The 23,094-nt window shown below is 53.1% G+C and overlaps 3 protein-coding genes, 1 long non-coding RNA gene and 1 other non-coding gene across 12 annotated transcripts; 4 read left to right on the top strand and 1 right to left on the bottom strand.

Annotated features, from left to right (window-relative positions):
• The first annotated feature begins 68 nt into the window (after positions 1-68).
• On the top strand, positions 69-2,557 carry RPL10 (ribosomal protein L10). Of its 2 annotated transcripts, XM_006043633.4 has the most exons (6): positions 73-225; positions 975-1,033; positions 1,134-1,241; positions 1,441-1,579; positions 2,107-2,269; positions 2,350-2,557. In XM_006043633.4, exons 1-6 carry the CDS (start codon positions 203-205, stop codon positions 2,500-2,502), a joined length of 645 nt encoding a protein of 214 aa, XP_006043695.1. In that variant the 5' UTR covers positions 73-202; the 3' UTR covers positions 2,503-2,557. The 2 variants fall into 2 exon arrangements, with proteins under 2 accessions (XP_025133109.1, XP_006043695.1); XM_025277324.2 differs by lacking the exon at positions 2,350-2,557 and having other exon boundaries at positions 69-225; positions 2,118-2,226.
• LOC112582402 lies at positions 1,926-2,060 on the top strand. Its single transcript, XR_003106939.1, has one exon. It is a non-coding gene; the product is annotated as a small nucleolar RNA SNORA70 (small nucleolar RNA).
• A 701-nt stretch (positions 2,558-3,258) lies between the features above and the next one.
• DNASE1L1 (deoxyribonuclease 1 like 1) lies at positions 3,259-7,377 on the bottom strand. The gene is made up of 8 exons (XM_045164349.1): positions 7,304-7,377; positions 7,003-7,177; positions 6,554-6,642; positions 6,383-6,469; positions 5,230-5,330; positions 4,957-5,069; positions 4,627-4,875; positions 3,259-4,539 (listed from the first exon to the last, which is right to left on the bottom strand). The coding sequence occupies exons 1-8, from the start codon at positions 7,375-7,377 to the stop codon at positions 4,393-4,395; spliced, it is 1,035 nt and encodes a 344-aa protein (XP_045020284.1). The 3' UTR covers positions 3,259-4,392.
• A 3,060-nt stretch (positions 7,378-10,437) lies between these two features.
• Positions 10,438-11,719, top strand: LOC112582354. Its single transcript, XR_003106894.3, has 2 exons — positions 10,438-11,370; positions 11,588-11,719. It is a non-coding gene; the product is annotated as an uncharacterized LOC112582354 (long non-coding RNA).
• A 2,548-nt stretch (positions 11,720-14,267) lies between these two features.
• Positions 14,268-22,664, top strand: TAFAZZIN (tafazzin, phospholipid-lysophospholipid transacylase). Of its 7 annotated transcripts, XM_025276056.3 has the most exons (11): positions 14,321-14,795; positions 14,952-15,080; positions 16,260-16,305; positions 16,555-16,640; positions 20,620-20,700; positions 20,808-20,849; positions 21,081-21,143; positions 21,304-21,356; positions 21,715-21,792; positions 21,905-22,003; positions 22,173-22,664. In XM_025276056.3, the coding sequence occupies exons 1-10, from the start codon at positions 14,687-14,689 to the stop codon at positions 22,001-22,003; spliced, it is 786 nt and encodes a 261-aa protein (XP_025131841.1). In that variant the 5' UTR covers positions 14,321-14,686; the 3' UTR covers positions 22,173-22,664. The 7 variants fall into 7 exon arrangements, with proteins under 7 accessions (XP_006043694.1, XP_025131843.1, XP_025131842.1 ...); XM_006043632.4 differs by having other exon boundaries at positions 14,268-14,418; positions 21,905-22,664; XM_006043627.4 differs by having other exon boundaries at positions 14,323-14,795; positions 21,905-22,664.
• The last annotated feature ends 430 nt before the right edge of the window (positions 22,665-23,094 follow it).

Raw genomic sequence — 23,094 nt, 5'->3', positions numbered from 1 at the left:
CTATGGTTCCTACGCGTGAAGATAGGCTGTCTATATAAGACCTGCGCAGGCGTGGGAGCGCCTCTTTCCCTTTGGCACGGTGAGTAGTCGCGGGCTCTGGTTATGGCTGTGCTCTTGCCATTTCTGTCTCCTAGTTTAATACCTGTGTTCGACTTCTTTTCCGACTTTGTTTCATGTAGCCACTGAAGATCCTGGTGTCGCCATGGGCCGCCGCCCCGCCCGGTGGTGAGTGCTACTCCTTGTTTTTTCGCTGCCGGGAAGCGAGAGGGAGAGCCATTTAACCGTTAAAAGCAACAGTGGGGTGGGGTCTCCCTGGTGCGGCTTTTCTGTCCTGGGGACGGACTCGGCGTATTCCCTGAGACATTCCGGGTCGCTTGAGATCTTCCCCCATTTTGTTGTAGTGGTGGATTGACCCAATTTTGTATACAATGGCCCCAGTATAGGGGTACAAGCGATGTCTACCTTGTATCCCGCCCTCTGGACTTGAAAATTCTCCAGCTTAGTTTACTCTCGGGGCCTCTGTGTACCATTCCCGTCTTATTTCCAGGCGACGTGTGGTGTGGGCGCCTCGGATGCCAAGGGCAGTCCCGGAAAAGTGGTTTCAGCTGCCTCGGCCCCCTCGGCCCTGCAGGGGGCGCCAGGAGCCCTTCACATGGTTTGGAGGCAAACTTAATGCCACGTGCTCCAAGGTCCATTTAGGTGGATGGCTTGAACTGTACTATTTTATATTTAAACCGAGAAAGTGCGTTTCAGAATGTGAGCCTTATATGACGTTTAAAGCAACAGGATCGAGGATGGTATTTTATTTTTTAATCTCCTGTCATGGGTGACTTGAGTTTTGGCCACATCTTGATTTAGCGCCCATTTCCAGTAAAGGAGACCAAGCTTGGAGATTAACATGTGTCACCTTCTCAGCGTGCATGTTGTAGAGCTCGTTTATGAACCCTGGCTAACCTGAGTCGTTTTCCCTGCAGTTACCGGTATTGTAAGAACAAGCCATACCCAAAGTCTCGCTTCTGCCGAGGTGTCCCTGGTAAGTAGAGGCAAAGCTCCCAAACTGGTTTGGGCCCAGTGACCTAGTTGCTTATGGAACTCCCACACTAAGCAAGGTTGTCTTGTCTTTTTTTTTCCAGATGCTAAGATTCGCATCTTCGACTTGGGGCGTAAGAAGGCCAAAGTGGATGAGTTCCCACTCTGTGGCCACATGGTGTCAGATGAGTATGAGCAGCTCTCCTCTGAAGGTGAGGCAGGCTTCCTTGTCAATGCTGTCTGGTTCCTTGTGTGTGCACCCCCCCCACCCCAGCCAAACCTGGAACTCACTGCACTGAAATGACCAGCTTATTAATCACAAGTGCCCAATCATTAGCCTCTTTGCTAAACTCATCCCACCAAGACAGAGAGCCATGGTAAATGCTTCTGTGGCATTTTGTCTTCCCGTAGCCCTGGAGGCTGCCCGTATTTGTGCCAACAAGTACATGGTGAAAAGCTGTGGCAAAGATGGTTTTCACATCCGAGTGCGGCTCCACCCCTTCCATGTCATCCGCATCAACAAGATGTTGTCTTGCGCTGGAGCTGATAGGTGAGCTGGATCCTGAGACTTCTACTTTGGGCTTGATGATTTTGATCGACCAGGGCAGAGAGGTGGCCCCATTGAGATTGACCCACAGCAAAGCCAGGCCAAAGGGCCAGTAAGTGGACCTCAGTGGACACTGAACAACCCAGAGTCCCAGAAAGAAGTTCAAAAGGCATCATGGCTCTGGGCAACATAGAGCAAGTTGCTCATGTGGGAATAGCTTCTATTTGCACCTGATGACATAATCTGCAAGCAAGCAGGTTGCTGGGGTGGTCATAGGTCGGTTGGCTTTCAGAGGAGCCCAATGGCACCTTGCAGGGACTCTAGCTAGTCTGTTTTTTGGTTCTCTTCTTCGCAGCCAATTAAGCCGACTGTGCTCTTTTCCCCGTGGGGGCCCAGTGTGCAATGGCTGCAAATAGCAGCCTCCTTGGTAGTGTATGTAACCTGTTGCCTGTACAGGTTGCCCTAAGGGACCTTGGAGACAACTCTTTCTAGTGGGCATTCATGACTGGCCTGCTGTTTTCCCAATCTAGACTCCAGACAGGTATGCGCGGTGCCTTTGGAAAGCCCCAGGGCACAGTGGCCAGGGTCCACATTGGCCAGGTCATAATGTCCATCCGCACCAAGCTGCAGAACAAGGAACATGTGATTGAAGCCCTCCGCCGGGCCAAGTTCAAGTTCCCTGGCCGCCAGAAGGTAAGGAGCATTGCAGCCTGGGTCTCCCCTTTGCTCCTGGCCTCAGGGCCCATGACTCAGTTGTTTCTCTCTCTCTCTAGATCCACATCTCTAAGAAGTGGGGATTTACCAAGTTCAACGCGGATGAATTTGAGAACATGGTGGCAGAAAAGCGCCTCATCCCAGATGGCTGTGGGGTCAAATACATCCCTAATCGTGGTCCCCTGGACAAATGGCGGGCCCTGCACTCATGAGCATCAGTGCTGTCCCCTCTTTAATCATGCTCACCAATAAATGCTATTTCCTGTCCATCTGTCTTTGCATCTGGATTCATAGTGGGTGGGGAACTGGAAGCCCCAAGGGTCACTGTCATTTCAGAAGACTGACAAGCTGGCCAGTTGACAGTAAGGCCAGTGAGGTACATGCCTTGACCCCAGGCAGTAGGTTCTGAAGTCCCCCCACCTGTACGTGGAGCACTGAGAAGCACACACTCTGGATCATGGAAAAGGGCTTGTGGTCTAATGTTGGCCTCAGGCTGCTGTGGAATCTCAGCAGACACAGCCCTGGAGGTGGGGTCGACCAGTAAGCCCTAGAGAAAACATCTGTCCTGGGCCTAACTGCCTTTTCCTGGGTTTAGAGTTGTTGACAGACCTTGTTGCCATCCCCCATTCTAAGCCTAGCTCACCACCCCTTATAGGACTTAATTCCCAGGGCCACCACACCTGACATCAAGTTGCTAAGGCGGAAATGTTTAGTCTCTTAAGTTGAGTCTGACTCTTGTGACCTTGGAGGCTGTAGCCTGCCAGGCTCCTCTGTTCATGGGATCTCCCAGGCAAAAATACTGGAGGGGGTTGCCATGTTCTCCTCCAGAAGCTATTCCCCCTCCAGTGGATTTTCCCAACCCAGGGATCAGACCCAGGTCTCCTGCATTGCAGGCAGATTCTTGACGAGCTGAGCCATCCTTGTACCTCAACTAGATATTTCTAAATCACAGATAATTCACAGTACAATGGCTCTGATGTCCAGATTTTTAATGAGGTCTGTTTTCTGGAAAAGGAAGGTGGGGAAGAGCTCCGTGCTGACAACACAGTAAATGGGGTCATTTAGTTAACTTTTGCTGTCTGTCCTTTTACCCCATGAAGTGAAGTGAAGTTGCTCAGTCGTGTCCAACTCTTTGTGACCCCATGGACTATAGCCTACCAGGTTCCTCCATGGGATTTTCCAGGCAAGAATACTGGAGTGGGTTGTCATTTCCTTCTCCAGGAGATAGTCCCAACCCAGGGATTGAACCCAGGTCTCCCACATTGTAGGCAGCTTTACCATCTGAGCCACCAGGGAAGTCTTTACCCCCATAGGACCACACATTTACAAAGTATCTATAATGGTTGCATGATAACTGGTTTCTGTAGATTCTTTGTGTGCATCTATAGCCTTGGTGATTTCTAGGCAGTGCTTGACCATACCCTGAGTGGTAGGGGCCAAATTGCACTGTGGTTCTGAACATGGACTTGATCAGTGGTGTTACGGGATCTGGTTAAGTTACAATGAGTTTGACTGCTTGCTGTTTTCTTATGTGTTTATGTCTGTGTATAAACTGCTGATCTCTACCTTTGTATCTCCTGTTGTTTTCTAGTTTGTGTGTGTGTGTGTGTGTGTGTGTATAAACTGCTGATCTCTACCCTTGTATCTCCTGGGGTCTTAATACTGTTTCCTAGGAGTCTTGTGTATGTTAAAGATGGCCTTTTGGCATGTCTGCTACACACATGTAATGTCTGTATCATTTGGCTTTCTGTTCTTGGAGTGGATGGTTTTGTCAGGATAAAATCCTTTGATCTGTTGTGATTCCCTTCTCTGAGCCCTGCCCTTGAGCCAAGATCACCTCTACTGAGCCCCCTCACCCCCTAACCCAGCCTTTTGTCCTCATTCTTGACACTACCTGGGGGACAAGTGGCATGGGTCCAGCCCCAGGGCCCCACCTGCCTTTTCCACCTTTTGATGCCAGGCAGGCACAGGCCCGACCAGAGGACAAACCCAAAGCGAAGGCACACAGAGGGGTGGCACCAGGGCAGGCTGGGAGCAGGGCAGGGCTTTGAGTCCAGAAGACAGGACAGTCCTCACTTTGGGGCAGCAGGTACATGGTGGTTTCAGGCCACCAGGCCCAGCTGGGAGGCTAGGAGGGGCAGCAGCAGTGACAGCCACAGAGTGGCCAGGCAGGGGGGCTGGACCCCGTGCACTGCCCGGCTCAGCACCAGGTCCACCTCCACAGGGTAGTGGTCACTGATGTTGAGAGCCTGGGGGCGGGCAGGGGGGAGACAAAGCATCAGTCTCAGGCCTGAGGGGTTCCCGGGGAGCCCACTGCGGCCTCACCACTGCTTTACCTCCTGCTCAGTGAGCCCAAAGCTCTGGGGGAAGTCGAAGGCGGCCGCGCCACGCAGCAGGCTCTGGAGGTGCTCCCCGTGGAGCACGATGCGGTCATAGGTGCAGTGGGTGCTGGCCCGCACCGTAGTGTCCACGCCGTCGGCGATGGCCCAGTGGAAGCCAGCCTGAGTCCGAAGAACTAGGTTATCCAGGCGCTTTTTGGTCAGCGACGCGCAGTCAGCATTGAAGTCCCCAAGCAGGATCACATCCTGGAGATGCAGGCAGCCATCAGGCCCTGCCGCCTGGCTGCCCTGGCCCTCCTCCCTCCCACAGAATCGGCCCAGCCCTACCTTGGTCTGCCAGCGCCCGGAAGCATCCAGAAACACGTCATACAGGGCATTCAGCTCCGTCTCCACAGCCTTCGGAGTGGTGTGCAGTGGGACCAGCACGAGGCTGGGAAGAACTGCAAGACGCCAGGGACACAGGGCTCCCAGCCACTCCTGGCCTTCCCCAGCCCAGTCCTTGCTGGGTGACCAAGCCCCCCCCACCTCCCTGGAAGAACCCTCCAGACCCCACTTACTGCTCCCCCATAGTGGGACCACCCTTCTATCCCCTCCTCTTACCCTTGCTGCGTAAAGAGAACCAGCACACAAAGGGCTCCCGGGTAAAGAGATCATCCTGATCATCGTACATGTAGGAGTCCTGGACCTCTGCCTCATGTGACCTGGTGGACCAGGGACAAGAAGCGGTGGCCCCATGTTACTGCTCTTGGTCTGCAACTGCCCATATCAGAGCTGGCACTCAGGGAGGGGGGCCTGCCACCAGCAGCTCTATTTTATGGAAGCACAGCCTTCCAGCCCTTCTTTCTACAACTTCTTTTAGATTGAACTAGAATTCACTTACCATAAAGGCACCTTGTTTAACATGCACAGTTCAGTGGCAATGCACAAAGTTGTGCAACCATCACCACAATCAATTTCAGAATATTCTTAGCATGTCAAAGAAACATCACTCATGAGCAGTCTCTGTTCCCCTCCCTTTCAGCCCCTGATCTGTTTTCCATCTCTGCTGAACACGTCATGCGAATGAAATCAAATAATACGTAGTATTCTGTGACTGGTTCTTTCCCTTAGTACATGTGTCCCAGCTTCATCCGGGCTGCAGCGTGGCTGAGACTTCCTCCCTTCTTAGGCCGAATGATACTCCATTGTGTGGAGAGACCACCTTTCATTTACCCGTTCATCGGGTGATGGACACTCAGATCAATTTCCACTCTGAGATGGTTAGGAGCGGGGCTGGTGTATGGGCAAGGCTCTGTTCCCCCATCATTTTGGACTGAGTTCTAGATATCATATAATTTCATCTATATAGAGGAGCAGGTCTCCATCTCCAACTGCCACCCTTGCCCTCTCAATCCTGACCCCCTCAGGCTGTCCTCCCAGGGATTGAGGGCTGTTTCCAGAAACTGTGTCTGCCCAGGACTCAAGACAGGTCCCCAGGGAGCTGCAACCAGTCACTCCCAAAGAGGGGGCCACCCTTGCCCTGAGCCCCAGTGGCTTCTGCAGGGGGGAGGCATGGGGTGCCCACATCTATGCTTGGGGAAGGAAGGTGTCCTGCTGGAGGGAAACATGGGCACCAAAGCTGTCTGGGGTAGAGGACGGGAAGACCCCGGGATAAAACCTCTGATGAGAAGTACAATGTGAAGGTGAGGGCCACCCTTGGGGCTACTACACGGCACCAAGCGTCCAGGCCTCCTCGGTCTCCGTCTGTGCTCACCGGTAGAGATACACGTACTTCTCCTTGTATGTGCTGCGCCCTAGCAGGAGGCTGCTGTGGGAGGCATAGGGCCCAGAGTCACCAAATCTGCCAGGAAAGGGGACCTGGGGTCAGCGACCCTGAGGCTCTCGGTGGGGGGCCCTCTGTTAAGACCCACAGAGCCCTCCTCACCGATTGAGTTCTCGAAGCAAGAGGGGGATGGCACTGTCAGAAGAGTCCACCACCTCCTGCAGCACCATGATGTCACAGCGAGCCAGAATCTGCAGGAAACCAGGAAGGCTAGTCCCACTCAGGGCCAGCTGCCCAGGGAGAAGGGTGGTCTCTCTGGGGACCAGGCAGTGGCATGGCCATGAGTGTCATAACACGCTGGCTGCAGACCCAAGAGAGCTGTGAGGCTAGAAAAGCCCTAGGAGAAGATGGAATGCCATCGCCATCAACACTGCACCCATTTCACGGAGGAGGAGACTGAGGCCGACAGGGAAGGAAGGTGCTGCTCCACATTGCCACACCATGTCTCCTGATGTCCCCCTCTTCTCTGGGACATGCCCCTGGTCAGACAGGGCTAGGGGTTTTGGGTCATGGTCCTCAGGGGCCCAGCTTCCCTGCAGGGATGAACTGACCTTCACTAAGGTGTCAAGCACAGGTTCCCTGGCCACCTTGGCAAGTGTCAGCCGCTGCGCATTGAAGGCACAGATGCGAAAGGTCTCAGCCCCACTGGCCAGGAGGAGGAGCAAGAGCAGAGAATGGCCATGTATGGGCTTCTGGAACGCTCCAGAGGAATCCAGGTTGCCCCAGGTTCAGGTCCCAGTTGCGCACAGTTCTAGTCACAGAAGGACATGGTAATATGCAACAGAGAAAGTGATGCTCATCCTGCTACCCAGAACCAGCTTCCCTGTGCTGCCACCATCACACATGTCCTACCTTTCTTCCCTGAGGGCACCTTCCAACATCAGCATGTATGTTGGAAGCTCTTTTTCAGCCTTGTTCTTTTTCATTGGGATCAAATACACATAGCATCAAGTTTACCATCTGAACTATTTTTAAGCGCACAGTTCAGTGGCGTGAAGCACCTTCACCTTGTTGTGCAACCATCCCCACCATCCATCCCCAGAACTTCATCATCTCCCCAAACTGAAACTCTGTCCCCATTAAACAATAACCCTCCCCCAGCCCGCGCCCCCCACCATCCTTACTTTCTGTCTCTATAGGAATCTGGCTCCTCTAGGCAACTCATGCAAGTGGAGTCATACAGTAGCTGTCTGTTTGTGACTGTTTGATTTCACTGACCATACTGTCCTCATTTCATCCATGATGTAGCAGGTCTCAGAATGCTCTTTTGAAATTCTAAATAACATTCCACTGGATGGATGGAACACATTTTATCTATTCATCTATCCATAGACACTGGGTTGCTTCCACCTTTTGGCTACTGTCAATAATGCTGTTGGGAACACGACTCTACAAATATCTCTTCAGGCTCCTACTTTCAATCCTCTTCATTAAGTACCCAGAAGTGAAATTGCTGGATCATGTAGATTTAAGGGATTAGATCTGATAGACAGAGTGCCTGAAGAACTATGGATGGAGGTTCATAACATTGTACAAGAGACGGTGATCAAAACCATCCCCAAGAAAAAGAAATGCAAAAAGGCAAAATGTTTGTCTGAGGAGGCCTTACAAATAGCTGTGAAAAGAAGAAAAGGGAAAGGCAAAGGAGAAAAGGAAAAATATACCCATCTGAACGCAGGGTTCCAAAGAATAGCAAGGAGAGATAAGAAAGCCTTCCTCAGTGATCAATGCTAAGAAATAGAGGAAAACAGTAGAATGGAAAAGACTAGAGATCTCTTCAAGAAAATTAGAGATACCAAGGGAACATTTCATGCAAAGATGGGCACAATAGAGGACAGAAATGGTATGGACCTAACAGAAGCAGAAAATATTAAGAAGAGGTGGCAAGAATATACAGAAAAACTATACAAAAAAGATCTTAAAGACCCAGATAACCATGATGGTATGATCACTCACCTAGAGCCAGACATCCTGGAGTCCGAAGTCAAGTGGGCCTTAGGAAGCATCACTACAAACAAAGCCAGTGGAGGTGATAGAATTCCAGGTGAGCTATTTCCAATCCTAAAAGATGATGCTGTGAAAGTGCTGCACTCAAAATGCCAGTAAATTTGAAAAACTCAGCAGTGGCCACAGGACTGGAAAAGGTCAGTTTTCAGTTTTCATTCCAATCCCAAAGAAGGGCAATACCAAAGAATGTGCACACTACCACACAATTGCACTCATTTGTCATGCTAGCAAGGTCATGCTCAAAATCCTCCAAACTAGGCTTCAACAGTACATGAACTGAGCACTTACAGATATACAAGCTGGATTTAGAAAAGGCAGAGGAATCAGATATCAAATTGCCAACATCCATTGGGTCATAGAAAAAGCAGGAGAATTCCAGAAAAATATCTACTCCTGCTTCATTGACTATGCCAAAGCCTGTGACTATGTGGATCACAACAAAGTGTGGAAAATTCTTATTTTGGAGAATTCTTAAAGAGACGGGAATATCAGACCACCTTACCTGCCTGCTGAGAAATCTGTGTGCAGGTCAAGAAGCAACAGTTAGAACCGGACATGGAATAATGGACTGGTTCCAAATTGGGAAAGGAGTATGGCAAGGCTGTATATTGTCATCCTACTTATTTAACTTATATGCAGAGTGCATCATACAAAACGCTGGGCTGGATGAAGCACAAACTGGAATCAAGATTTCCTGGAGAAATGTCAATAACCTCAGATATGCAGATGACACCACCCTAATGGCAGAAAGTGAAGAGGAACTAAAGAGCTTCTTGATGAAAGTGAAAGAGGAGAGTGAAAAGCTGGCTTAAAACTCAGCATTCAAAAAATTAAGATCATGGCATCTGGTCCCATCACTTCATGGCAAATAGATGGGGAAACAATGGAAACAGTGACAGATTTTATTTTCTCGGGCTCCAAAATCACTGCAGATGGTAACTGCAGCCATAAAATTCAAAGACACTTGCTCCTTGGAAGAAAAGCTAAGACCAACCTAGACAGCATATTAAAAAGCAGAGACATTACTTTGCCAACAAAGGTCAGTCTAGTCAAAGCTATGGTTTTTTGAGTAGTCATGTACCGATGTGAGAGTTGAACCATAAAGAAGGTTGAGTGCTGAAGAATTGATGCTTTTGAACTGTGGTGTTGGAGAAGACTCTTGAGAGTCCCTTTGACTGCAAGGAGATCATAGCAGTCAATCCTTAAGGAAATCAGTCCTAAATATTCATTGGAAGGGCTGATGCTGAAGCTGAAGCTCCAATACTTTGGCCACCTCATGTAAAGAGCCGACTCATTGGAAAAGACCCTGATGCTGGGAAAGCTTGAAGGCAGGAGGAGAAGGGGACAACAGAGGATGAGATGGTTGGATGGCATCACTGACTCAACAGACATGAGTTTGTTTGAGCAAGCTCTGAGAGATGGTGAAGGACAGGGAAGCCTGGTACGCTGCAGACCACAGGATCGCAAAGAGTTGAACACGACTGAGCAACAATAACAAAATGGTAATTCTCTTTTTTTTTTTTTTTGAGGAATGTCATACTATTTTCCACAGTGGCTGCCTCATCTTCCATTCCCACTAGCAGCACACCAGGGTTCAACCTTAGAGTTGATTCTACCTTTTCACCACCATCAGCAACCAGGAGGACCATCATGGTGCATTTCTTTCTCCCCAGCTGCCAGACATGATCTTTAAGACAAACTCCCAGCAGTATAATTGCTGGATTCAAGTCAGCCAGAGTCGTCGTCTTCTCTGCAACCAAAGCCCACTTCCTGCTGGTGTCACCCTCACACATCCATGTCAGTCCGTCTACTTCCCTCTGCCGGCTTTTCTCTGTTGCTTCTGTGACCTTCCTCCCTGGGCTCACTTTCTCCCTGGCTGGGTCCCCTGCCTGTTTCTCTCTAGCCACCTGCTAGAGTCACTCATGCTAGTTTGGGCTCCTTCCCCAGTGCCTATTCTGGGATGCCCATGGGTCTTTAGGCAGCCCTGGGCAGGCAAGGGCAAGCTTGGAGGCTCTGGGGCCACAGGCTCCCAGGAGGGCGTAGGGCAAGAACTAGAGAGTTCCTCCCCTCGGGGCTTCCCTGATAGCTCAGTTGGTAAAGAATCTGCCTGCAATGCAGAAGACCCTGGTTCGATCCCAGGATCGGGAAGATCCACTGGAGAAGGGATAGGCTACCCATGCCAGTATTCTGGCCAGGAGAATTCCATGGACTACCATGGGGTCACAAAGAATCGGACACAACTGAGCGACTTCACTTTCACTTTGGCCTCAGCCCAAAGCGGGGTCTGGTCTCCCAATACCAGCCCTGAGCCCCAGCCCTGGAATTCTCTTCCCGTCTGGCCTTCCCAGGCTGGGGGCCACTTTCTCCCTTCCCCTCCGGCCAGAGGGCGCCCATACCTGCGCAGACCAGGTCGTCTCTACACCTTTCTGTGCTGTGGGCTGATCGCGACAGCCTCCAGGGAATCGCAGCGCCGGCCTAGACGGAAGGAGACAGCAGAGGAAGATGCCGCCAACAGGCTGACCGCCCCGTCGAGGCCGGTTCGCCGGCCTCACCCTTCCGGCGGGCGGGCGCGGCCCTGGCTCCGCCTCGGCGGCGGAAGGGAGGGCAGCCCGGAGGCCTGGGAAGCGCTGACCCGGCCGCCCGCCTTCCCAGCAGACTCCGCCTTCCTCTCCCGCGAGGGACCGGGCGCCGCCGGCGGCGGAGGCTCTGAGGCGCCAGGCGAGCCGTGACTCAGAGCCGGTCCTGGGCCCGACCTGGAGCGCCTGGTGCACCGAGGGGAGCCCCGCGGCGAGCCTGGGCGCCCCCCAACCGCCCCCCCTCCCCAGGACAAGAGCCTTCTCTCCAAGTCTTCGGGCTGCGCACTCCTAGGTTCTCTGCATGGCCGCAGGCGAGCGGACGCAGGAACGCGCAGTGTAGGTGGAGCCCAGGGCAGACCGCGAGGAGAGTCCCCGTGGGGGTCGCTGCTGGGACAAGTGGGCGACTCGCGCGGGTTCTGCGGCCCGGCGGTGGGTCCTCACTGGCTGCTTTGTAGTGCGGTCTTCCCCGCAACTACCCACTCATGGATTGGGGGTGGTGATGAGCAGAAGGTTTGAGCATTTTTAAATTTTTTGGCCTCGCCACACCTTGCAGGTACTTATTTCCCGGACCAAGGACGGAACCTGCGCCGAGTCCTAACCACTGGACCGCCAAGAAATTGCTGGGGAAATGTTTTTTAAATACATGAAGTCATGCTGTGCTTTAAAAAATAAAAACTAAAAATATTACTGCTTAAGGAATACAGGGACTCCAAGGGACTCTCAAGAGTCTTCTCCAACACCACAGTTCAAAAAAGCATCAATTCTTCGGCGCTCAGCTTTCTTTATAGTCCAACTCTCACATGCATACATGATTACTGGAAAAACCACAGGTTTGACTAGACGGATCTTTATTGGCAAAGGAATGTCTCTGCTTTTTAATATGCTGTCTAGGTTGGTCATTGCTTTTCTTCCAAGGAGCAAGTGTCTTTTAATTTCATGGCTGCAATCACCATCTGCAGGGATTTTGGAGCCTAAGAAAATAAAGTCTGTCACTGTTTCCATTGTTTCCCCATCTATTTGCCATGAAGTGATGGAACCGGATGCCATGATTTGAGTATTTTGAATGCTGAGTTTTAAGCCAGCTTTTTCACTCTCTTCTTTCACCTTTATCAAGAGGTTCTTTATTTCTTCTTCGCTTTCTGGCATTAGTGTGGTGTCATCTGCATATCTGAGGTTATTGATATTTCTCCTGGCAATCTTGATTCCAGCTTGTGCTTCATCCAGCCTGGTATTTCACATGATGTACTCTGCATAAAAGTTAAATAAATGGGGTAACAATATACAGCCTTGACATACTCCTTTCCCAATTTGGAACCCGTCCATTGTTCCATGTCTGGTTCTAATTGTTGCTTCTTGATGTGCATACATATTTTTCAGGCGGCAGGTCAGATGGTCTAGTATTCCCATCTCTTGAAGAATTTTCCACAGTTTGTTGTTGTGATCCACACAGTCAAAGGCTTTGGTGTAGTCAATAAAGCAGAAGTTGATGTTTTTCCGGAACTCTCTTGCTTTTTGTATGATCCCATCAGATGGACATTTGATCTCTGGTTCCTCTCCCTTTTCTAAACCCTGCTTAAACATCTGGAAGTTCTCAGTTCATGTACTGTTGAAGCCTCACTTGGAGAATTTTGAGCATTACTTTGCTAGCATGTGAGATGAGTGCAATTGTGCAGTAGTTCGAACATTCTTTGCCATAGCCTTTCTTTTGGACTGGAATGAAAACTGATCTTTTCCAGTCCTGTGGCCACTGCTGAGTTTCCAAATTTGCTGGCATATTGAGTGCAGCACTTTCACAGCATCATCTTTTAGGACTGGAAATAGCTCACCTGGAGTTCCATCACCTCCACTAGCTTTATTCGTAGTGATGCTTCCTAAGGCCCACTTGACTTCAGACTCCAGGATATCTGGCTCTAGGTGAGTGATCATACCATCATGGATATCTGGGTCATTAAGATCTTTTTTGTATAGTTCTTCTGTGTATTCTTGCCACCTCTTCTTAATACCTTCTGCTCCTGTTAGGTCCATACCATTTCTGTCCTCTATTGTGCCCATCTTTGCATGAAATGTTCCCTTGGTATCTTTAATTTTCTTGAAGAGATCTCTAGTCTTTCCCATTCTATTGTTTTCCTCTATTCCTTTGCATTGATCACTGAGGAAGGCTTTCTTATCTCTCCTTGCTATTCTTTGGAACTCTGCATTCAGATGGGTATATCTTTCCTTTTCTCCTTTGCCTTTTGCCTCTCTTCTTTTCTCAGCTATTTGTAAGGCCTCCTCAGACAAGTATTTTGCCTTTTTGCATTTCTTTTTCTTGGGGATGGTCTTAATCCCTGCCTCCTGTACAATGTCACAAGCCTCCGTCCATAGTTCTTCAGGCACTCTATCAGATCTAATCCCTTGAATCTATTGTCACTTCCACTGTACAATTGTAAGGGATTTGATGTAGGTCCTACCTGATTGGTCTAATGGTTTTCCCTACTTTCTTCAATTTAAGTCTGAATTTTGCAGTGTATGTAGGTAATTATGTAAAATTACATAGTGTAATAGCATTACATATGGTACATTCATAAAATAATCTATATAATAAAAATGCTATAAAGTAGTTAATTCCATGTTAGATGAAATTAATGAAAATAAAGGGGACAGAGAAGGCGATGGCACCCCACTCCAGTACTCTTGCCTGGAAAATCCCATGGATGGAGGAGCCTGGTAGGCTGCAGTCCATGGGGTCGCGAAAAGTCAGACACGACTGAGCGACTTCACTTTCAATTTTCACTTTCATGCATTGGAGAAGGAAACGGCAACCCACTCCAGTGTTCTTGCCTGGAGAATCCCAGGGACGGGGGAGCCTGGTGGGCTGCCGTCTCAGGGGTCGCACAGAGTCGGACACTACTGAAGCGACTTAGCAGCAGCAGCAGGCCTTGTGGAACTTTCAGCTCGCCTGAGACCTTATCCTTATGTGGTGATATCAGGTGGATGAAGGCAGCTTCTTAATTAATGTGTTCTTGACCTCTCACAAAAAAAAAAAAAAGAAAGAAAATAAAGGGGAAAAAACTAAAAGGGCTCTGCCAACCCTGACCTTGAGTGGCGTCAGATAAACGTGCCAGGCAGCACGTTAGTCACGGAGACTTTTCCAAGGACGAACAAAGTAGACAAAAGGGAAGTGGACTTGGAAGGCGGGGCGGGGCTCGAGCCCCTCCTGCGCCGGAGCGTGGCGGGGCCGTGGCGTGGCGGGGCCAAGCCGCCCGTGAGCCTGTCATCGCTGCCATCCAGCGGCCTGAGCGCGTTTTGCGACAGTCGGCGGTCTAGCCCGGCGCCACCGCAGTCTCGCTTTCCGGCGGGTCCGCGGAGCTCGCAGCTACCGCCGCCATCAGCCCTGGGTCCTGGGTGCGCTCCCGGTTTCTTGGTTCTGGGACGGCTAGTGGGTGGCGCGAGAGCGAGGCCGGGGCCGGGCCCGGTTCAGGCCCGACCTGCGAGGTGATCTTGGTCGAGTGCCCTGTCGCGCCGGGCTGTGGCGCCCGTCCGTGGGCCTGTTTAGTGACCCGGCTCCCGAGCGGTTGAGGACGTAGACCTAGAGCGGCCCCTACAGGCTTGCCCCAGGGCAAGGGGAGCGCCGGGCCGCTGGGGCTGTGGCGGAAGCTGGGTCGCGGGGGAGATGCCCCTCCACGTGAAATGGCCGTTCCCCGCGGTGCCGCCGCTCACCTGGACCCTGGCCAGCAGCGTCGTCATGGGCCTGGTGGGCACCTACAGCTGCTTCTGGACCAGTGAGTGGGCCCACAGCCGAGGCAGGGTCGGCCGCGTGGCTCCACGCCCAGCCAGAGTTGGGGTTCGGGGCGCTGGCAGGGGCTGGCTTGGTAGGGGGGAGCCCTGGGCCCCTGGGGAAAGAAGCCAAGATCCCTACCCTGCCCGTCTCCCCTCAGAGTGCATGAACCACCTCACCGTCCACAACAAGGAGGTGCTGTACGATCTCATCGAGAACCGAGGCCCAGCCACACCCCTCATCACGGTCTCCAATCACCAGTCGTGCATGGATGACCCTCATCTCTGGGGTACACGGGCCAGCGTGCTCGGCTTGGGGAGGCAAGGAGGGAACCTGGGTCAGGGCCAAACAAGCAGAACAAACTCCGAGGGCTCTTTGCCCGGCCCTGACACTCCTGTTTCAGGGGTGTCCTGCCCCAGGGATGAAAGTTTATTTTGTGGCCCCTTCAGCATTCTCCTAGGCAGTGTGATTTGGAGAGGGCCTCTGGAATTTGGGGGAAGTGAGATGACCACAGGGCAAGGTCTGATGGCTACTTTACTCTGAGCTATCAGGCCTGTGGGATCCTCCATTCTTTAAACTGTTGATGGTTCGGAAGAGCCCTGGGAATAAATCTGAGGAGCATAGGGTGTCCTGTCAAGGAAGCTCTGGGCTAGGGGCTGGAAGACCTGTGTTCTGGTTCCGGCTTTGCCCCAGACTGGGTTTGTAGCCTTAGACCAGCCTCACTGGGGAGTCTAGAAGTTCTGCTGTGCTGACTTCACAGGGAGTTGCTTAGCTCCAATAACCTAGGTGGCTGGCTACAGGGGTGTCCAGAGCTCCCACTGCTGGATGAGGACAGGGAGCTCATGGGGAGCCATGTGGTCAATTCAGTCTTTCAGAGCACACACTTGCTGCTGGGCAGAAGATGGCCTGTAGGGTGCCAGAGGCAGATCCCAGGGACCAGGAGGAAGGTTTTAGTGCCATCCAGTCACCTGGACCAGGGTGGTGGCAGTGACAGTGGAGGAATAGTTAAAAGGATGTGCTGTGTATGCATGCTTAGTCGCTTCAGTCTTGTCTGACTCTTTGCGACCCCATGGACTGCAGCGCACCAGGCTCCTCTGTCCATGGGATTCTCTAGGCAAGAATACTGGAGTGGGTTGTCATGCCCTCTTCCAGGGGATCTTCCCCACCCAGGGATCGAACCCGCATCTCCTGCATTGCAAGTGGATTCTTTAATGCTGAGTCAGCAGGGATGGGCAGCATTAGCATATATCAGGGAGGTAGGCAGACCGGATGTGGTGACTACTAAGATATACGGGGTGGAAGATGGAGGAGCCAGGGAGAACTTGGGCTTCCAGCCAAAGGGTCTGGAAGATAGCTCTTTGGGCTATAGGGAAATGTCCTTGTCCCTCATTCCCTGAAACAGGGTGACAGAAAGTGGTGCCCCGCTAGGTACAAGGTCAGTTGGGGCATGCAGCCTTCTCTCCTCCAGGGATCCTGAAACTCCGTCATATCTGGAACCTGAAGTTGATGCGTTGGTGAGGAGGAATGGACCCCCACGGTGGGCCCAGCAGGCTTTACCCATCTGCCCAGATTGGCCCTCCTCCTGGCCTGCTCAGGAGGTGGCCTCCAGCAGTCCAGGCAGGGCCTGGGGTGGGACTCCACTGGCCCTCCTGTGCCTCCATTCTGCATTGCCAATGCCATTAGGCAGCACGCTGGTGGGAGGAGGGTGGCAGGGAAGCAGGGTGCAGGGGAAGCCGGGGTGACTGCATCCGTCCCCACTCCAGGACCCCCACAGCTGCAGACATCTGCTTCACCAAGGAGCTGCACTCACACTTCTTCAGCTTGGGCAAGTGTGTGCCCGTGTGCCGAGGTGAGCTGCTCCTCTATGAGGGGCTGTTGGGCTGCTGGGTGCCGGGGACACTTCTCTGGCCCTTCCAGGGGCAGGGAGACTGGTGGCAGTGTCTCTGGTTCAGCTGCACTGGGAGTTGAGGGACTCCAGTGGGACAGGCCACCTGGGTGCCAGGGGTGGCTGCCTCACTTGCATGAGGCCCACCTCCATCATCTGGGAGGAGGGAGCAATGGTTTCTTGGAGAGCACCGATTTCCCTGTGAGTGTCGGAGGACTGGGTGCCCTGGGGCTCTGGCATTGGAGGTCAAGGAGACATTATCCACAGTTGCTTCTCCGGAGGCCGTTGCTAAGAGATGCACTGATGGCCATGTGGTGTCATCAGTCAGCGATGGTGGTGGCACGTGCCAGAGGCTATGAGTTTGTGAAAACAAACAGGCTTCTGTGTCGAGTCATGTGACATGGAGTGATTACTCCGCACCTCTTGAGAGCTTCAGAAGGTCGGGGCCATTCGGATCCCCCTTCTCCAGAAAAAGGGGCTCGGAGAGAGAAAGCTGTGGGGCCAAGATCACAGGGCGAGAGGTGGCCAAGCCTGGATTCAAATCCAGCTTGCTTGTTCCTCTGGGGAAGTGGGATTTTTCCCGGCAGAGTATGAAAGGCAAGGCATCCTAGACCCAGGAAGCACGTAGCAAACCCTGGAAGGGTTCGTGACCAAGGCAGAAAATGTAGGTTGCGGGCTGCCTGTGAAGCTTCTAGAACAGTCATGCTAAGAATTTGATGTGCTTACAGAGCCCCCGGGCTGCAGTGTACCTGGTGGACAGAATCGGGATTGAGTGGAGGCCAGGAGCCTGGTTAGGGGCTGTCATGGTTCCTCTAGCGACAGGGCCTCTGGGGGTCACCACAGAGAGCCAGGGACCACGTGCTTTGGGCTGTGCTTTGGAGGTGGAGTTGCCAGGACTTGTTGATAGATTGCTTGTGGCTGAGGGTGGGGGGCTGAGGGTGGGGGGCAAGGAGAAGAAAGCTCAACGATGATGCTAGGTGATGGCAGGTGCCAGGGAGCCACTGGGAGGATGGGACCAGGAACGAGCAGCAGGGTGTTGAGAGACCCTGTCACCCAAGGAGGGAGCAATCCAGAGACAGTGTGATGTGCCATTCTGGAACTCTAAAAATCCTGGGAACTCTGGTGCAAACAAAGTCAGCCACACAGAAATGAGAGCATAGAGGGGGAGAGAAGGGACCAGGACAGCCCCTTACCACAGTGGAGACACAAGCCTCCAGCGCAGCAGGGAGCCAAACAGGGCTCCTGGCTATTGTAGAAGCTTCCTGTGACCCTGGAGAAGCCACTTCCCTGAACTGACAGCCATCGGAGCTGTGGGAGTGGTGGGGAGGGGCCTAGCAAGGGGGGCCACTCCTCCCAGAAGTTGGGGTATCAGGAGGAAGTAACCAGGGGGTGTTCGAGGTCAGGGGAAACCTTATTGCTAGTAGTGGAAACGGTAATGATGGTTTGGCTCAGTCAGAAAAGAATCTGCCTGCGATGCAGGAGATCCGGGTTCAATCCCTGCATTGGGAAGAGCCTCTGGAGAAGGAAATGGCAACCCACTCCAGTATTCTTGCCCAGAGAATCCCATGAACAGAGGAGCCTGGCGGGCTACAACCCATGGGATCACAAGAGTCAGACACAACTTGGCGACTAAACCATCACCATCCAATGAAAAGTTGCAGTGCCCACCCCTCAGGTCTGCAGACTTACTTACTCCCCAGAGACCCCTGCCTGGAACACTCTCTTTTTGCTGCGTTTGGAGGCAACTTCATCTCCCCAAAACACAAGCAGAGGCCCCAGTGTCTTGGCAGTTGACCGTGGTATCCATCATGCGCTGCTCTGAGCGATGCTGATGGTGCTCAGGTACTCTGTCTTGAGTCTCAGTCCCTCCTTTCTGTGACCTCAGGGGCCTTCCGTGTCCACTTCTAGCCTTGTTTTTCTTTTTGACCTGTATCTACATTTTAGGGTACAATAAAAGCAGCAAGTGCAGTCTTAATCCTAAGCACCTTCTGGTGAGAGAATGCGGGAAGGGACAAGCTGTCAAATGCATTGGTCGTGCAGTAAAGGCCTAACAATTGAAGGAAAGGAAGTATCCAATATACTTTGCTTCTGTGTTCCAGAAAATTTCCTCTCCACCTCATGCTAGGACATGAAGTATCAAAGTGATCTTGCACAAGCCATGCAAGTGAGTAGAAATAGCATTTGTAAAAGCTAAACATCCTGAAGGGTTGCTCCCCAAACATAGAATTTTAAAATTTTGATCGCGAGCTGGAAGGCTGGTTCACACCAGTGGGTTTTTGTCAAGCAGGAGCCTGTGCCTCTGAAGCCCAGCCCTAGCAGGTCATGTGATCCCAAGTAGGGAACCTGCAGCTCTCACTCATGACACCCAGAGAAACTGCAGTGGGTGACTGCTCCGCAGCTCCAGCCCCTGAGGGAGCTGCCAGGCCGTTCCCATGTGGATTGGGTTGAGACTCTTAGATCCCTATCTTGCACCTTCCAAAGACTTGGCCTGGCAGAGTACAGGTTGGAAGTCCATTTCTTAGGGCATTGGCCCAGGTAGTCTTACCATCCCTCTGTCTGTGTCTCCCTGTTTATTTTTCTTGGTCATGCCACAGGGCAAGCAAGATCTTACTTCCCTGACCAGGAATGCACCCGCACCCCCTGCAGTGCGTGGTGTGGAATCTCAGCCACTGGGCCACCAGGGAAGCCCCACTCTCCCCCTTTGTGTTGTGGCTCTCTACTCCTCACTTGATGAGATAAGGGTATTTACCCCTCTTTTTCAGCCTCCATCTTTCTCGGTCTCTGTCCACTCTCCGGACAAGCTTGACAAGCAAGGTCAAGGTTTTTACTGCGTGTGGGCACAGATTGTCCCCATGTGACTTTCAAGTCAAGAGCCAGCAGTCGCGTGTGGGTTATTGCTGACCGCTGGGCCACTTGGGGCCAGTGTCACAGTCTCGGGGCATCTCCGAGGCAGTGTTGCCAGCATTGGGGATGGCTCAGCCACAGCGTTTTCCGTGTAGCAGATTTGACTTTTCCCCAACTCTCAGTGACACTGTGAGTCAAAGTCACTCAGTCGTGTCCAATTCTTTGCGACCCATGGACTATAAAGTCCGTGGAATTCTCCAGGCCAGAATACTGGAGTGGGTAAGCCGTTCCCTTCTCCAGGGGAATCTTCCCAGCCCAGGGATCAAACCCAGGTCTCCCACATTGCAGGCGGATTCTTTACAAGGGCGACTCGAGTTTTCAAGGGGCGCCCTTTGAGGAAGGGGCCAGCAGGAGGGAGGGACGGCAGAGGCTGAGGACTCAGGCGAGGCTCAGAGGCCCCTGAGAGGTGCCTGTGGGAACTGGCCTGGAAGAGACCCTGGGGAAAGGCTTGCTATGCAGAACCCTGGGCCCCAGTGAGACTGGAGATCACAAATAGCCTTGCTTTGCTCCTGCAGCTTCCTTTGGGCCAGCGGCAGCCGCTGGGAGGCTTGCCCCTGGATTAGCTTGTCCCGAGGCTCCAAGAGCCCAACTGTGGAAGTGGGGGCAGGGAGGACAGTAATCAGTTTGGGGGTCCGAGAGGGCACACACTGCAGGTGTCCGACCATAGCCGGAGCTGCTCAGGGGACACAGCTGTGCTTGGACTGACGGGCAGAAGACGGGGTCATAGATGGGTCGTAAGGAAGTAAGGGAAGTCACTCAGTCGTGGCCGACTCTGCGATCCCATGGACTGTAGCCTGCCAGGCTCCTCCGTCCATGGAATTTTCTAGGCAAGAGTACTGGAGTGGGTTGCCATTTCCTTCTCCAGGGGATCTTCCCGACTCTGGGATCTTCCCAACCCAGGGATTGAACCCGGGTCTCCCGCGTTGCAAGCAGACGCTTTACCATCTGAGGTGTTCCGTGGACCAGGCCCTGAGGTTGAAGTGGAGGAGGGGGGTCCTGGGACAACCGAGACTGACGGAGGAGACTTTCTCATTGGCAGGAGATGGTGTCTACCAGAAGGGAATGGATTTCATTTTGGAGAAGCTCAACCACGGGGACTGGGTGCATATCTTCCCAGAAGGTCAGTGGCGCTAGCAGGGTTGCAACTCGCTCGAGGATCTGGATGGGACTGCCCTCTACCCCCTCCCAGTGGCCCCTAAGCCGCAACTCCATCCTCTCTCTCGACAGGGAAAGTGAACATGAGCTCCGAGTTCCTCCGCTTCAAGTGGGGTAAGAGCCATTGGTCCTTTCTGGCTGGGTGGGACCTGGGCATGTGGGGCGGATAACTGTGATCATTGCCACAGAAGGGGGATGGGCCCAGACCAAGGCCTGCCTGGAAGAGGAATTGGCCCAGGGCAGCTGCTTTGAATGGGGTTGCAGGGAGGGCAGGAGCGGCCCTGTCCACAGGCTGGCACCAAAACGCCGCTCATGCCAATGTTTCTGCCTCCTCCCCTCGGGCAGGAATAGGTCGCCTGATTGCCGAATGTCATCTCAATCCGATCATCCTGCCCCTGTGGCATGTCGGTGAGCCTACCTCTTGGGCCACCGCTGCAGCCCAGGGAGAGGAGCTTTGTACAGTGGTCTTGTGGGGTGGGTCTCCTCTGGGTGGTCGAGGCAGGGTGCCCAGACTGCCCCGCTCCACCCCCGACACCTGCACCCTGGCTCTCTGTCTGCTGTGCCGTAGGAATGAACGACGTCCTTCCTAACAGCCCACCCTACTTCCCCCGCTTTGGGCAGGTAGGTGGGGCCACCGATCATGTCTGTCTGTCTGTCTGTCTGTCTGCCCTCTGCCCTGTGACTCCCACACAGCACCACTGAGCCCAGATTCAAGAGGGGCTGGGCTTGCAGCAGAGGGAACAGAGTGAAGCAGAGACGATGGGTGGTTTCCTGGCACCACAGCCAGGGCAAGGGGAGGATAGGGACGACTTGGGCATGGACCCCAGGACTGGCAGGGCCCTTGGATGTCACTGAGCCCGACCACCCCATTTTAAAGAGGGAGGGTGGACCCAAGGGGGTACTCAGCATCTTAGCGCTGGGGTTGTGGGCACCCCGCCCCCTGCTCCTGTCAATCCACTGGCGGCTGGTCTCCCCGCAGAAAATCACTGTGCTGATTGGCAAGCCCTTTAGTGCCAGGCCTGTGCTCGAACGGCTGCGGGCAGAGAACAAGTCAGCGGTGAGTTTCTCCCTGGGGCTGTCCTCGCCCATCCCAGTGCCCTTGGCTTCCCCAGGCACCCCAGGCGAAGCTCCCTAAGGACTGCGTGGCAGCCCCAGTCCTTCGCCCTCAGGTGGAGATGCGCAAAGCCCTGACGGACTTCATCCAAGAGGAATTCCAGCGCCTGAAGAGCCAGGCGGAGCAGCTCCACAACCACCTGCAAGCCAGATAGGTGCCATCCCGCCTAGACCTGGGTCCAGTTGCCTTTTGGACTGGGAGGGGGGTCGAGGCCTGGGCCAGACACAGCTCTGGGACCCCTCCCAGCTCTCTCAGTGCTGCCTTTGGGTGCTGGGCTGGGGGATGGACTGATGCTCGGAGCTCAGATATGGTCTTTTTGACAGATTGGTGCATAACCTTTCCGGGGTTCCCCCTCCGAGTGGGTGAGCATTGCAGCGCCTCTGGTTCTGCCACTGAAAGAAGGCTCTCAGCTGCTCCTCGCACTTGGCCATGCAGGGAGGAAAGACCTTTAGGCAGGGGGCCCTGAGCTCTCTCACCTGCAAGCTGTTTGCTCCCAGAGCTGGGGACTGGAAGGAGGGCCTGATCCAGCTGGGCACTGGAAGGAGGAGCCCTGATCTCACCGCTTCCTCAGGGATAGCCATCAGCCATGTCTTTCTTCTGCCTGTGCTCCCTGCAAGCATGGGAGCCTCGGGCAGGGCCCAGCCCTGGGCTGCAAGTGGAAGAGCTGCCCTTTTCTATAAGGGGAGCCCAGTCCAACGGGGCCCAAGACCCGGACCCTCGCTGGGGCCCACTGTTCTTTCTGCCTCCCTGGCATCACTTGAATCCCCCAGTTGTCTTATAAACTATTAATAAAGGATTTGTGTTATGCTCTTTTACCTCTGACCTCTCTGTAGGGGTGGGGCTGGGAGGTGACCCTCTGGACCAGAAGGTTGGCCCCTGAGAGCTCTGGGCACTTCAACAGCACTTGACTGGACGGGCTCTCAGTGGGCACCAGCCACTGAAGACTTCCATCCTTGTCTGCAATCCCAACGCAGCCTGACAACAGTAGGGCTTCATCTCATTCTGCAAATGGTGCAGTGTGAGGTTAATGGACTTGATTCAGAACCTAAAGTTTGCAAGGTAGGGAGAACCAAGTAGCAATTCAGTCCTCAGGCTGGTTCCCAAGGCAGAGGTGGTCTCTGAAGCTCCCAGTGAGCCGCCGTGAACTACACGTGCTGTGATGAGAAGTGGAAAGGGGGACAACTTGACTGAGTTTGGGGCTCTGGGTGGGAGAAAAGGTAGGAGGATCCAGGGTGCTGGCACTCC

This window comes from Bubalus bubalis, chromosome X, assembly GCF_019923935.1.
Source record: "Bubalus bubalis isolate 160015118507 breed Murrah chromosome X, NDDB_SH_1, whole genome shotgun sequence".
NCBI lineage: Eukaryota > Metazoa > Chordata > Mammalia > Artiodactyla > Bovidae > Bubalus > Bubalus bubalis.
This window is presented reverse-complemented; position numbering and strand designations above follow the sequence as displayed.